General features: G+C 32.2%; 1 protein-coding gene and 1 long non-coding RNA gene across 11 annotated transcripts; both read right to left on the minus strand.

Moving 5' to 3' along the window:
- LOC107612140 lies at positions 3,328–5,864 on the minus strand. Its single transcript, XR_001613612.2, has 4 exons — positions 4,124–5,864; positions 3,775–4,010; positions 3,505–3,677; positions 3,328–3,405 (listed from the first exon to the last, which is right to left on the minus strand). It is a non-coding gene; the product is annotated as an uncharacterized LOC107612140 (long non-coding RNA).
- Positions 8,709–13,376, minus strand: LOC107614204. 10 transcript variants are annotated; one of them, XR_002352556.1, is made up of 9 exons: positions 12,917–13,376; positions 12,204–12,298; positions 11,693–11,812; positions 11,416–11,502; positions 11,176–11,318; positions 10,092–10,161; positions 9,891–9,964; positions 9,656–9,755; positions 8,709–9,219 (listed from the first exon to the last, which is right to left on the minus strand). XR_002352556.1 is itself a non-coding variant. In XM_021109485.1 (6 exons), the coding sequence occupies exons 2-5, from the start codon at positions 11,798–11,800 to the stop codon at positions 10,107–10,109; spliced, it is 411 nt and encodes a 136-aa protein (XP_020965144.1). In that variant the 5' UTR covers positions 11,801–11,812; positions 12,917–13,364; the 3' UTR covers positions 9,226–9,964; positions 10,092–10,106. The 10 variants fall into 10 exon arrangements, 1 of the variants encoding a protein (XP_020965144.1); XR_002352557.1 differs by lacking the exon at positions 12,204–12,298 and having other exon boundaries at positions 8,709–8,865; positions 8,935–9,219; positions 12,917–13,366; XR_001614317.2 differs by lacking the exon at positions 12,204–12,298 and having other exon boundaries at positions 8,709–9,094; positions 9,188–9,219; positions 12,917–13,363.

Genomic DNA, 14,930 nt, shown 5'->3' on the forward strand with positions numbered 1-14,930 from the left:
ATTATCAGCAGTTAAATCTTAAGTATGACATTAAAATGAAAACTCAATAATGTATTGCAAAAATAATAACGCCTACGTTAACTAGCTGGTGCCTATATTCTTATCGAAAAAAAAGAAACACTAAAATTGCATTGGGAATACTGTGGTGTGACTTGTAATCACCAACACATACATACAACCATATCAAACCGCAATTGTGGTTGTGATGCCAACGCATAATTATTGTGACTATATATATACATGATCACAACTGCAATTTAAAATCACGTATAAATGTTCATCATCATTTGAACAAAAGTTGTTAACATAAAAGAAGAGAACAAAATTGTCCTTGTAATAAAATTAAAATTTTTATAAAGTGATCAATATTTGGAGCTTAAAGTCAATGGCAGTTTCTACCAAGTCCAATTTGAGCATCAATAGACAAATGTATTGCTAGCGTAGCTTAATTGGCATATAAAAATTTCGTTCTACTCATATATAGTCTGAATTTAAGAGGGGAAAAAGTAAATGGGTGTCACAAGCAAGCCTTCTTACAATCGTAAGAAAGCACTAGTACACTATATATAGTGACCAAAAACATTCTATCTCTAAGTTGACCCCTTAGGCATTATTATCTACATAATAATGGATTTCCATGAAAGTGACTCATTGAAGATTTGTCCTTATATTCATATGTTGGGGTTTGTCATAAATAGCATTTAGGATGTATCCAAAACAATTAATAATATAATAAGGAAAAAGGTATATGTTTGTGTATATGATATGTGTTGACAAACGAATGAGGTTAACGTTATTGATTATATTGATATCATTAACAACTTTGAACAATATAATTAGCACACAAGGAAGTGACAAGCTACTACACTAATTATTATTGCAAGAACCTTTTAATTAGGAGTGATAATCGATACGTCAATTGTTCTATTTCACCTTTTAAATTGAAATCAATTGCTATTTCATTCTAATGAGTTGATTTGATTTATATGTGTAACATGGTTTTGAATTACGGTAATCAATAGCAACAATGCCATAATATCGTAAAAATTTATATTTTTTAACGACGAAATGTCCTAAAATTTTATATTTTTTAAGATACTTTATTTAAACTATGAATTCTAAAGAGGACAGAAAACACCAGCATTTTAAGTTAATACTTACTAAGATGTTTGTCATAAATTTTTTGTTAAGAAGTGTTAGAGAGCAGCAAATTTTGTGATTTTTAGCCATCAATTAACTATTATTGATGATTTTAATGGTGTAAGATTTCATCTAAGGATGTGAGATTACATACTTTGTTTTTGCTGGTTAAGTGCTGACCAGATTTCAATAAAATTATTGGTCCCTAGACTTTTCTTTTTTTGTTTGAATGCTAAAATTTTAAAAGTTGTAAATGTATATATTGAAAAATAAATAAAATCATTAAAATTTTTCAACATAAATATCTTTAATAAATTTAGGATACATGTTAATAAAACTTTAATATTATTGTTATTGTGTCAACTCAATTGGAACATGATAACTAGACACTAATCCTCTTAGCGAATATTTAACTTTTTTATTTTTTTTTGCTAAATAAGCAAGGTTTGATCCTTATAAAATCTTTTTTAAAAATTTTATATTGCTGGATTCTCTATTACCCAGCACTAATTTTGGGATATACTTCCCATCTTCATGTAACATGAGATTATTGGTGCAAATGCTAGATGTAGACCCATCATTACTTAACTCAACAGTAAACAGTGTCAATGATCAATTGAAGCACAATTTCCGAAAATATTTAACCAACTTCATTCTTGTTTGCAAATGTATTCGTTACTTTCACCTATTATTTAATTTTGTGTTTCCGTGGATGAATATAATAACTTCTCTCTTTTTTTTTTTCATTTTCCATAAAATGAAAACTGTAAATATCTTTGGTTTAAATTGAGTCTTTCATGTTTAATTTGTGTTTATATTAATCTTATTTTAGTCTTTTTATGGACACTATATATTCTAATCTTTTACAATACAATTCCATACATTGTAGTTTCAAATTAGTTATGTATATAGGCATTAATACGAATGAAGCATGTTTATCGATTAAAACTGGAATTAGGGGACGTGTATCAAAGAAAACTAAAACTATATATAAAAAAAATATATTATAAAAATGAAAAAATAATATATGTATTTATATATTTTTAATTATTTTTAAAAATTTTATATTTACTGACGGTCACTAACCACCGCTATTTAACGACATTTCTTTTTTTTAAATTTATTTGGCGGCAGTTTCTTAAAATTAACTTCGACCATTTTGTAACTGCCGTTAGTTCCCTGGCTAAACTGCCACAAAAATGTTGCATTTTGCACCACCAATTAATGTTGTTTTCAATTTAAATGTACTAAATATTATTTTTTTTGTCAATTTTTGGAATTTTTTTTAATATTACAAATCTTATTATTTTATCTCTAAAAATATAAATTGAAGGCGAAACGATATTAAAAAAGCTACGAAGCAAATTCATATATTTATATAAATATCAATAAAGCGTATCCCTTATTAAGAGTTGTGTAGTCAACTTTAAAAAAGTGTATATTTCAAAAAAAAAAAAGAATATCTAATCCTAAGATTTATTTTTCACTCTATCTCTCCAAAGAATTCATCCATGTATGCAGCGATGTCTGGTGGCAGCTTTCTACCTTATCTTTGAATTAAACAACTCAGAGCACTCTCTATTGCCTACATCTTTATCTTCTCGACTACTACCTCATCCTCCACTGTCTTTCTCTTTATTTCTTGGCCGCCGGCTCTGCTTGTAGTTCAAGCAGCACCCTTTGGGTCTTCTCTCTTTGAGCTCCATCGTTCGGTTAATGAGAAGCAGTAACGAAGAGTTGACTAGAAGTCGGTTCGAAACCCACGCCAAGGACTTTACCTGGGTGCTCTTTTTCAAGAGCTTGAGTAAGCGAATAATTCTAAGACAACAGTCTAGAGGATTCATCATGTTTCTCAATCTCCACAATTCTTTCATACACACAAAGATAAGCAAAAATAAGCATTTACGAGCTAGAGCACAACTACATAGACTTTCACCACAATTTTACAAATAAAACCTAAGGGAAACAACTTAACAATTCTCAATGTATTACTTACACCAATGGTCCGAGCTTCTTCATGGATATAGGAGCTATCACGTTGTTTGTGCACTAAGGTCGATAACTCTCTTCTACCAACTTTTCTCCCTTGTAGTTCCGATTATAACAATATAGCTTAAAAAATGAATATGTAGATGAAGAGATGGTTCAAAAAGTGATATCAAATGTAATAACCTCTTCTTCTCCAAGCCTTGCCAAGCTTTTTGAATTGCTAGTATGAGTGTATAGTTGCTTCGGTTGACTCACAACATTTTACCTACACTTCTCCTATCATGCCATCAAAAGTAAGAGTTACTAGAAACTATTTTTGACCAACTCAATACAACATACATAGACTTATTCTATTACGAATTAAAAATATATTACCTTTGTGTGTTCACTTTTGTGATAATCAAGGAACCATCCCCAATTATCTGCACTAATATTTTGTTCAATCACCTTTTCAGAGTCGTAATAGTCATGGTACAATCTGCACCTCGTTTTCTTCCAAGACCTCCCCATACTTTTTATAATTGTACGCTTGATAATTTCTCTACTATCTTTATCAAAATGGAACATTTTTTGCAACGGTAAATTTAAATTGTTAGTAATTATCAAATTAATTTTCTTTAATTCAATAACACTGTAAGTTTTTACCTTTACACATTCGTTATAGATCTTGTCCATGGAGTTAATCTTTCTCTAGTCTTTCTTGCAGACTGGAAATTTATTGTAGTCAGCACCTAGCAATCCAAGAACGCCACTCAAGATACCAGTTTCATCTCCAGTTGGTTGCAGTTTTTCGTTGAATTTGAGTACGGTCTTTCTACCGTTATGTGGATTCAAAGCTTCCTTTACCCTTAAACAAGTTTACTTGATTGTGTCATCGTATTCTGTAAAAAATAGTAACTCTGTGTGAGTAACCATTGTGGCTAAGATGAGATGAAATTATAGAAAAAATAGAGCATACATCATTTTGACTATAAAAGATTCAAGATTTGAATACCAATTATTTTAATGTCTCAAAATTCAGTGGTCTTACGTCCCTTGCACTTCTGAGCCTTGGATTCAGCAAATAGGTTGTCAACGTGTTGCTCAAAGGAATCTACCTCATTTACCTCAAGGTCTATGTTTTCGTTGCCTAGCTCCCAGTTTTTATCACCATTTGTGCAGGTCTGTGGAGCAGGCTGTGGTTCATTGCGCGGTAGACAAAATGGGCGTAAAGATGTACCTGCGGATGCAACACCATCACTGGATGGGGGAATTGGATAGTCCACTTGATGGGAGGACGAAGCTGCAGTAGCTCCTACTTGAGGTTGTTGACATGTTGTGTCTAACTTTGATGTCTTTGTGTAACGACCTATACTGGGCATCTTAATATACTAGGTACCACCAAGGTTAATACTTATACTATTATCAAATTAAAAAAATGCAACAGGAAAATTACAGCATTCAATATCAGCACAACAGTAAATCAAAACCAAAAAATAAAATAAGAATAAATCATTGAATCAAGCACATGTTAAAAGAAAAAAATAGCAGCAGCCTTCAAGATAATAATGCAAGCAGACTTGTTCAGCGTATCCTTTGCACTATATTCGAAGGTTTCAAAAACCATGAAAAGATTTATTCCACCCGTGAAAGTTGCCACAAAAACAGCAGCTATTTATTATGAAGCCCATCACATCATCAAGAATAACAATTAACAGTGGCAGCAACAAGGACAATTAAGAGGCAACAAACTCAAATTTAAAGCAACAATTAACAATTAGATTGGCTTTACATAGTTCTTAATTTTTGAATATTTATATATGAAAATATATTTTTGTTTTGATTACATAAACATTTTAATTTAAGCAGAATTAAAAAAAATAGATCATAGTAGCAGTAGCCAGCAAACATTAGAAGAAAAAAGACCAGTAATAGTAAGAAGTGAAGACTCAAGAGACGAACACCACAAAACACCACCAAGAATAACAATTAACAATAGGAACAACAATAACAATTAACAGTTAACAACTTCAGATGAACAACAATTTCCAGCAGCAATAATAAGAATATACAATTAACATTAACAATGAAGGGTAACAGCAGCAACAACAATTAAAGGAATAATAAATTATGGGAGGGAAACAATAGAGTATTGAAGCTAGATTAACAGTCTTGCTGAGTATAACTTTTTCACTAAATCAATTAATCAGGAACCATAATCATCACATCAGCAACAAAATTCTAGGATAAGCATTTTTTCCATAATCATCAACAAAATTAACGCACTTAACAAATCCTTGTTCAGAATACAAAATTAATGCACTTAAAAACAACATATAAAAAAAATCATAAACCCCCAACTCAGAACTCCATCAACAAATTAACTCAACAAAAATTAGCAACCACACAAATTGAACCAGAAGTGCTTATCGATAGCAAGCGAGGACAGGAAGTGACAAGAAGAGAGGAAGGGCGGGACCTTGGACAGAAAGTGAAGGGGCGCAAAGACAGAGGCTTGACGCGAAGACAGAGACATCAATTTCAGGGCCAATGATGATGAGGGCTGAGACTGGCTTGAGGACAATGACAGAGACTGCGATGCAACCGCTCCGAGCACGACGTTTAGCAACATCAAGGTGAAGACGAGGGCCGACAGCAACCGTTGGTGAGGCTGAGTGTCAAATGGGGTGAACAGTGATAAAAAAAGGATTAGGGAAGTGGCGGTGGTTTTGCGTTTTGAAAAATAACAAATTATAATCACCGATCTTCACTAGATAGTAGTGTTAGCCTCCAAAAATTTAAATAATAATAACAATAATAATAACAATAACAATAAATCAAACCAACAGAATATATAATAGAATACAAATAATAATAATAAGAATCACCAGAATAAAATAATAATAATAATAATAATAAAACATATAATAATAATAATAATAATTATAATTATCTCGTTATCCTAAAAAAATTAGGATAATAGTGATTTAAAAAAAGACCAGCACATTTATATATATTTTAAAACGTTAAAATAATAAGAATGATTTTATTCATAATTATTTCATTTTAAAATAATACTAATACATTGATTTTTTTTGTTTAAAATTACCAATTTTAAACAATTAATTTTTTTAAGCCGAATAAACATAATTACTGGTAATTGATTAATAATTGTATACGTAAGTTAATTTAAATTACTCTAATTTTAATTTTTAAGTTAAAGGTTGTATACGTAATGATAAATCCGTACTTTATACCGTACCCAAATTTTATCCGTGTGTTTTAATTAATCAATGTTATCTCAAAGATATTGAAGTCATAATAGATGACAATAATTCTTTAAGTAGTTTCACTAAGTGGAAGATATATATTTATATTCTTTATAGCATAAATACATAAGAAAAAAATTAAAATAGAAAAACATTGGACGCAAGAGAATATTGTCTCCTGTAAATTTTAAGTAATTAGTAAATAACTAACCAAAAATTAATTATTATTAAAAGAAATTAAGAAATTAAATTTTACAGTTTAACGAAGTAAAAATAATTAAAATATAGATTTTAATATTAATTTTAAATTTTTTTGCCCAAAAATGGTCTAATGGGCCGAACCAGTTGGATCAGGCCCACATTAGATCCAAAGCTTATCATGTATATAGTCAACTCGGCCTTCTTTCCTTCCTTGTTTCTCCATTCACGCTAATTGAAGAGATGCAGAGCTCATAGAACCCTAACCCTTACCTCCAACATTCAATCGCCTATAACTTTTAATCTGGAGCTCAGATTGACGAGCTGTCAGTGGTTATGCGTTTGTCTCGGAATTTTCTACAAAACCTACTAAACAATTTTGGTAAGAAATTTGAGATTTTGTACCCAGTTCTTCCTCTTTCAGTTTCATGATTTTGGGTATATATGTTGAGGAAATTTGTGTTTTTGATAATGTTAGGTGTGAATTAACTTTGGAAAATCATTGGACTTTGCCCCAATCATTTGTGGGTAAGGTGATGAATGGGTTTTTGATGGTATAGAATTTCACAAATGAAATCTCGTTGCAAGTATAGTTTCTAAACCAACAATAATCCTTTCATACAAAAATTTGGTTGTCACAAGTAACAAACTCCTAAAAATAATAACCAAAGTATTCAAACCTCGGGTCGTTCTCCCTAGGAATTGCAATAAAGTCTTCTTGTTATTGGCTATGAAGTATGTTTTGGGGTTTTTGAATTAAGAGACAAGAAATGCAAATGGCAAAGGAAATAAACTAATACTAACAAAGCTCTTGGCAAGATATGAGAACTAGAAGTCCAATCCTAGTTATCCTTATCAATTGTGACAACAATTGTCCCTTTCTCCCACTTAGTTAACCTCTAACTATGAAGGAAAGTCAAGTGAAAAAATTAACTTGATTCCACAAGTCCTAGCCGAATCATGATGAAAGATTAGCTTTAGTGGCATTCAAGTTAATTAGCAACTTCTAATTATCAATCAACAAAGGATTTGATAACTCAAGAGTCACCAATTACTCTACCTAGGCCAAGAGGAACAAAATCTAACTCTATAATCCAACCAAGCATTTTGTCAAACACTTGGGATGCATAAAAGGAAAGTAAAATCAAATTGCAAGAATTATAAACCTACAACTACTAATTGCAAGGAATTAAACAACAAGAAAGCTATTCAATAATAAAGGAACATGAATCATAAATTGTATTAAAAGAGAAATAAGAGAATCAAGAGTACATCAACATAAAAGTATAGAACTACAAGAATTAAATGCTAAACTAAAGAAAGGGGATATAGAAGAACAAGAATTACAAAAAAAAAAGTAAATCAAAGCATGAAATTAACCTAGATCTAAGAAATCCTAATCTACCTCTAACCTAATCCTAACACTACAAAAAATTCTGGTAAAAAGGGCAATTTTTTTGGTATTTACGGCGGTTTAAACCACCATTATTACCAATAATGGCGGTTTCGTAAAGCGACGTAATTCTGGGTGCCATTCTGGTTATTACGGCAGTTTTTTGAAAACCGCCACAATTTCCTGGGTTAAAATGGTGGTTTTTGAATAGGTTAAAACGGCAGTTCAAACCGCTGTTATTTCTAGAGTTAAAATGGCAGTTTTTGGATAGGTTAAAACGGCAGTTTGAACTGCCATTATTACCCTGACAGAGTGGCGTTTTGGTTGGTTAAAACGGCGGTTCAAATCGCCGTTATTTTCAGGGTTAAAATGGCAGTTTTTGGATAGGTTAAAACGGCGGTTTGAACCGCCATTATTACCTTGACAGAGTGACATTTTGGTTGGTTAAAATGGCATTTTTGAACCACAATTTTTACCCTGACGGTAGCATTTTGGTTAGTTAAAATGACATTTTCGAACCGCCGTTTTACCCTGACAGTGACTTTTTTATCGTTTAAAAAAATAATTTTTACCGTCATTTTTATCGCGTTAAATAAATAATTTTGTGATTAAAATTTTACAATAGCAAAAAATCATAATCCATAAATGAAATATTATATAACTCATAAACAAAATATTAATACAATATATAATTTTTTATTATTGAAAATCAAAAGTAATAACTCCTATACAAAACCTTTTCTTACTAAACTTACCAAAATACAAGCATTGCAATAAACACTAATCAGTCAAATCTACCATACAGTTCCCTAAACTATGTTAATATCTAATAATGTATTTAAACCATGAAATAAGTGTTGTTTTACTACTTAGAATATGAATATACAAGACAAGTAGCTTAACTAAGTGATCATGAATAAGATTTGGAAGCCAAAAGGTTTCTCCTTTTGTAATTAACTTTAAAACAAGCCTGCATTAGTTTCTTGGTCTCTTGTGTGAGTTTCATCCCGAGAACTTGCTCCAACATCTTTGTTTCTTGCTCCAACACTCCAACTTCATTATCCAAACTCATCTTTTATAAAGATTTGTAGGAACCTCTCCTATCAAGGAATTTCTATCAAGCCTTCTATTATAAATTGAAATTATAACAATGAAAAGATGTCATTAGAAACAATATATAACTAGTCAAATAAAAGATAAAAGATAAAAGCTAGATTACAAATGCAATTCAAAGCCAGGTTGCCCCCAATCCTGTATAAAAGATAAAAGCTAAATCAGCAGGATTTTAATTAAGATATAAATTATGGAGAAGTATAATGCACTATTTGGGGGAACTTTAAGGAAAACAAACTTAAGCAGAAAAACAAATTAGCAGCAAAGATCTATATACAACTTAGAAAACTGCTTAGATTTATGTTTTATCCTGAATTTTATATTATTATAGAAAAACCGAGAAAAATCTCTAACCAAGTGAACTATTATTACCATAAAGAAAAATTCATAAAACAAGAAGTTGTGATATCTATTTCCTTCAAGTGTAATAATAGACCCTAGGTTGGTGTTGTCATATACCAATGTGCAAAGTGGAAGTAGCAATAAATAATAAATAACAATGTGAGAATCGGCAAGGCAGTACCTATTTTGTTTTGTTTGCTTAAAGAAGAGGCAAGGCAAAAAATTTAATTACCTTCTCCAAAAGATAAGCTATCCTGTTGCTGTAAAAATTCATAATATTCTGCTCAGGCCTTTAGATTCTCCGGATAGATTCAAAAAAGCCAAAAAAGAAACTACAAAAAAAAGCAAAAAAAGAAACTACAAATTACAGTTCATATATAGCATCGAAAATGAGATAAATAAACATGGTTTTAAGATTTTCTAATTCTGTGCAATGATTCTACATAGGATGACCAAGGAAGAGGAACCTGTGATTAGCTAAGTTTCCTCCAACCAATTTCAGGGCCGCAATAAGTCCGGCGAGGACCACCGATGCTGTTCCCTGCAACAAACCAGAGGGAATTAAATTCAAATGTGCTTACTCCTCCAACTCTTGCATAGTATGCATTGTTGAAGCATCTCCAGAAACAGCAGAGAGCTTAATTAAAACTCTGTTGCAGAGAGCTTACTTGGCTCAGCTGAATTTAATCAGGCACCAGACGTTGACTCTGTTGGATGAGCTTCAAAATAACAACAATCCTGCTAGATCAGCATTAGCAACCCAAGTTAGTTTTATTTCATTTCTACAATTTGGGCTTATTTTACTTCCACCTACTTTGCAATTTGGGTTCCAATTTTAATAAAACTGGCCCAAAATCATAAGGGTATTAAATTTTCGAGTCATGCAAAAGTAGGGTTTTTTTAACCCCAAAAAAATACAAAAGTAAGTTTTTGTTTATTTTATTTTTATATAAAATCTACCTCTATTATATATATAAATAAAAATTGAGAGAAATCTGATACACAATTTTTTTTCAAACATAGCCTTCATTATATATATACACTCTTTGTAATAATAATAATGGTGTGCCTTGCTCTGCTTGTAAATTATGTATGTTTATTTCCATTTATAATAAATTATGAATGCTTGTTTTTATACTGTACAATCCTATTGGAATTTGTAAACAAGAGGATTGAATTTGATTGCATTAATTTAATGAAATGAAATGAAATGAATTGAATCCTATTGGTCACTGTGTTGTTTCAACAAAGAACTGAAATGTGGGGAGGAAAATTGTCTTGAAACAATGTGATTGAATTGGTCTCAATACAGTGTTCCACTACATGTTCATGCATGCCGAAAATTCAATTATGAGAAACAAGTAGCATTTAATTCTATGCGATGTCAATATAAAACTCGTTTGCACCATTAAATTAGGAACTGCCATGTAGATAAAAGTGACTCTTAATTGGATGTTAGTATAAAACTCTTTTACATTAATTAATTGTGCAAAACAACTGTGTTAACATCTTTTAGAGATTGTTCAATCAACAAAGTACTTGTTTTAAAATGCAATTGATAGCTAAAACAAGAAAAAGATCATTACTTCATTTCAAAGAGTAAAAAAGATGATGCATATCAGAATTTAGATTCTAACTAGTCATCAAATTTTAATCAAGAACAAAGAAAATGGTAAATTTAAGGTGAAGTGCTTCCAAAATTAGCATCTATATGTACCAAAATCTAATTACTGCTCCAAAAGAAAGGTGTACCTCTGAAATTGCATGCTTGATTTTTTCTTGGCCTGCAATGCTTCAGCAAGCTCAATCTCCAAAGCAAGAACCCTTTCTAATGCATTGCCAATGACAGATATTTCCTTGAACACAGGGAATATATTTTCCCATTCTTGATTAGCCTGAGCAAAGGATAAAATTCATAAGAATCTAAACAAAGAAAAAGACATATTTTACGACAATCAATGCAAATGAGTTATTTACTTCATGTAGCTGTACCAATTCTCTTTGCAGATTGGGAAAAGTAAGTTCAATGCTATAACCATCTTCTGAAGGAGTTGAATTCTCTTTTTTCATCTTTTCCAACTGCAATAAGACACAATTTAGATCACATTTACACCAGACACAACAATAAAAGTCATAACTCGAATATAAGAAAAATGCAAATACTATCCATGTTACTTTTTGCATGATACTAGAAAATAAATTTACTATATTTAGAAGTATAGATGAATGAAAAAATAGTAGTTACAAATAATAGTGCCTAAAATGTTACCTCCTTATTCAAGTTGTCCATGCTAGATTTCAAACTTTTAATTAAATCCGCGTGCTTTTCTTCTTTTTGATGTGAGTAGTCTTCACTTCCAAGAGTTTTCGCATCCATTTGCAAGAGGATCTTATCAAATGATAATGCAAAGAAATTGTTGAGGCTCACTACCATATCAAAGATAGATGAAGGAAGCAATACATTGCAAAAATAAAAGAAAAAACGTACAAGCCTTTTACTACAGCCATTAAAGATCCCTAACAGGGAAATTTCTTATCTATTTTATTATATATTACCAATACAAAATAGCATTCTCAATTTATGATAACAAGGTTTTGGTTTTGAAGCACAAAATTCCCATGCATTGGTATTTATTTGGTATATATAATTTTTATAATAGTTATAATCTTATTTGTTGATGCTTATGTGATAAAACTATTCCATACTTTTGATTATTAATAACTGGTAAAGGGTAATATCTCCAAATGTATTTGTCAAGTTGTTTAGAATTTTGACTTACATTGACAATGGCAAACCAGCAGCAGCTAGATTAGCATCAACCTTTATGCAATTAGCACTAGATGCAACAGCCACCTTAATGCCTTTGCTTTTACACTATTATATGTCAGTGTATCCTTTCTTAGTTGATTGAAGACTCAGCAATGCAATCAAAACATGGTAATTCCCGTGGAGACAAAGAATATGCATTAAATTAGCTAGTCAACATCCATGCTTAGCTAATCACTACTGAGTCCCATATTCTAATCGTTAAGCACGTTTATATGATACAAATTGACTGTCCTATCAAATTAAACACAAAGTATCTCGGAATGAAGTCACCAAATGATCTATCTCAATGCAGCCAGAAACTGAATCACATACTCTTATGTAATAAGTTTCAAAAAAAAAAAAAAATCATCAAGGAGAGATTAAACCACCAATTTAGAAGCACACTAGAAGCTGATATACAAAAGTACCAATTTAGATACATTAACCATCACACACACATAAAAACAAACACATGGTGCTCAAAACACAATAAGCTACAATTTCTGTCTCTCAAAACCCTAACATTCATACAACTAAGATGTCATGCCTAAACCTTAATTATTAATCAAATTGAACTAGCAACACAAGACAAATAGTAATTAATTATATTGTTATACCGCAAAAATAAAATAAAAAATTAAAGAAGGGACAAGAAAAAGGATGAGAGAGATCTATAGTACTTACAGAAGAACAGAGGAAGTAGGGGAGAGTTGTGCTTGTTCTGTTTGTGATGGCTTGGATTTAGAAATCTTCAATAGAGAGATGTCATCGGAGAAGACGCTGAGGATTTTGGCAGAGAAGGTGCAGAGCTAGGAAGGAAAGGAGAGGAAGCTGGAGGTGACAACACCGGAGAAGATTACCATGAGAAGAGATGTCGCCGAAGGAGATGTCACCGGAGAAGATCTGAGATCTGAAAGAAAATTCGCAATCGTCGCACAATGGGAAAACAAGGTGTGTGTGGCTTGGAATCTTCGATTCTGTTGAAGAAGAAGTAATGGTGGAGGGTGAAAGTGGCGATACCGATGGATTGAGCAGGAGGACGAGGGAGAGATAGAAGGGAGATTGAGCGAGCCATCGTGTGTATATGCACAGTGTTTCAGTTAGGGATTGCATTTTTTCGTTTTATATATGTGTGATAACGGCTGTTCAAAACTGCCATAATCACTAGAACCGCCATCAACTACACAATTAATTAAGGCAACAACCAAAAATGCCATAATGTCTGGATATTACGGCGGTTCTTTAAAACTGCTGTAATATAAATGCCATTTTAAACTCTTTTTTTTGTAGTGTAATTCTTGAGAGAAGAGAGAGCTTCTCTCCCTAGAAACTAACTTTCCCTCCCAAACTAAACTAAACTAAAGCTATGACTAGATTGGTCATTAGATTGTTGATCCCTCTTCATTCCTTGGGTTAAATAGCATCAGAAATGAGTTGGATCTAGGCCTGGGAAGCCCAAAAATAGCCCCCAGCGGATTCAGTTTAAGTGGATCACATGCGAGCACCGACGCGTGCGCGTGGGTCACGCGTACGCGTCACTTGACAAATTGCTATCCACGCGTATGCATCATGTACACGTACGCATCGCCTTGCGACGTCAATTTCCACGCGTGCGCGTTTGCTGCGCTTGCGCGTCGATCTTAGCATCCCAAATCCTTGTTTCTTCATGAGTTCTCCTCTTGCATGCTTTTCCTCTCCATCCCTTTGATCCATTCCTAGCCTTTCCATCCTGAATTCACTAACAAACATATCAAGGCATCTAGTGGAATTAAAGGTGAATCAAAATTAGCAATTAAGGGCCTAAAAAGCATGTTTTCACACTTAAGTACAAATTAGGAGACAATCATGAAACCATGCTATTTCATTGAATAAATGTGGGTAAAAGGTCATAAAATCCCTTAAATTAAGTACAAGATAAACCCTAGAAATGGGATTTATCATAAGGTGAGAAGCCTCTAACTCTTATAAAATTATTGTTATAACAAACCCTATGTTGACTTAGTGATATTTATATGGTATTAGATTGAATTATGAGTTTTTGAGGCAAATTGGTGGTGTTGGGAACTTGAATTTGGACCTTGGAGGTTGGGTTTGTAACACCCTAATTAGTCTAAGCCTTACCTCGCGACGTAAAGCAAACATTAATTAGAGATTACGATAGTTCTAAGCTCGTACATAATATATATAGAAGGAATAGTATAATCTAGAAGCCTGATGAAAGATATAGCTCAAATTTTGGATTTGAAAGGCGCAAAATGTACTAACAAATCTACTAGCTTAAAACACAAGGTACGGATAAAATATATCAAAAGATAGTAGTATGATATCATAAGGATCTAGCCACGGCTCGCGGAGTTTAAGCTGGCTAGCCATATACAAGTATACAGAAACATACAGAAACCTGACAGTTTAAAAACAGCTTATACAAGTTTTTCTCTCATAATACAAGCCTTTAGGCAAAGACAAAATACAAAAGGAGAGATGTATAAATAAGATAAACCAAAAAGACTCCAAAAGAATCCAAGATCCTCCGCTTCTGTCACCATCCAAAGCAACTCACCGAGGTGGGTTGCGACCTGCATCTAAAAAATACAACAGAAATATGGTATGAGAACTGGGGGTTCTCAGTATGGTAACAATGCCCAGTGATGTAGGATATAAGACCTCGGGACGCTGAAGGCAATCCTAAGCTCTATAT

This window comes from Arachis ipaensis, chromosome B08 (assembly GCF_000816755.2).
Source record: "Arachis ipaensis cultivar K30076 chromosome B08, Araip1.1, whole genome shotgun sequence".
Taxonomy (NCBI): Eukaryota; Viridiplantae; Streptophyta; class Magnoliopsida; order Fabales; family Fabaceae; genus Arachis; species Arachis ipaensis.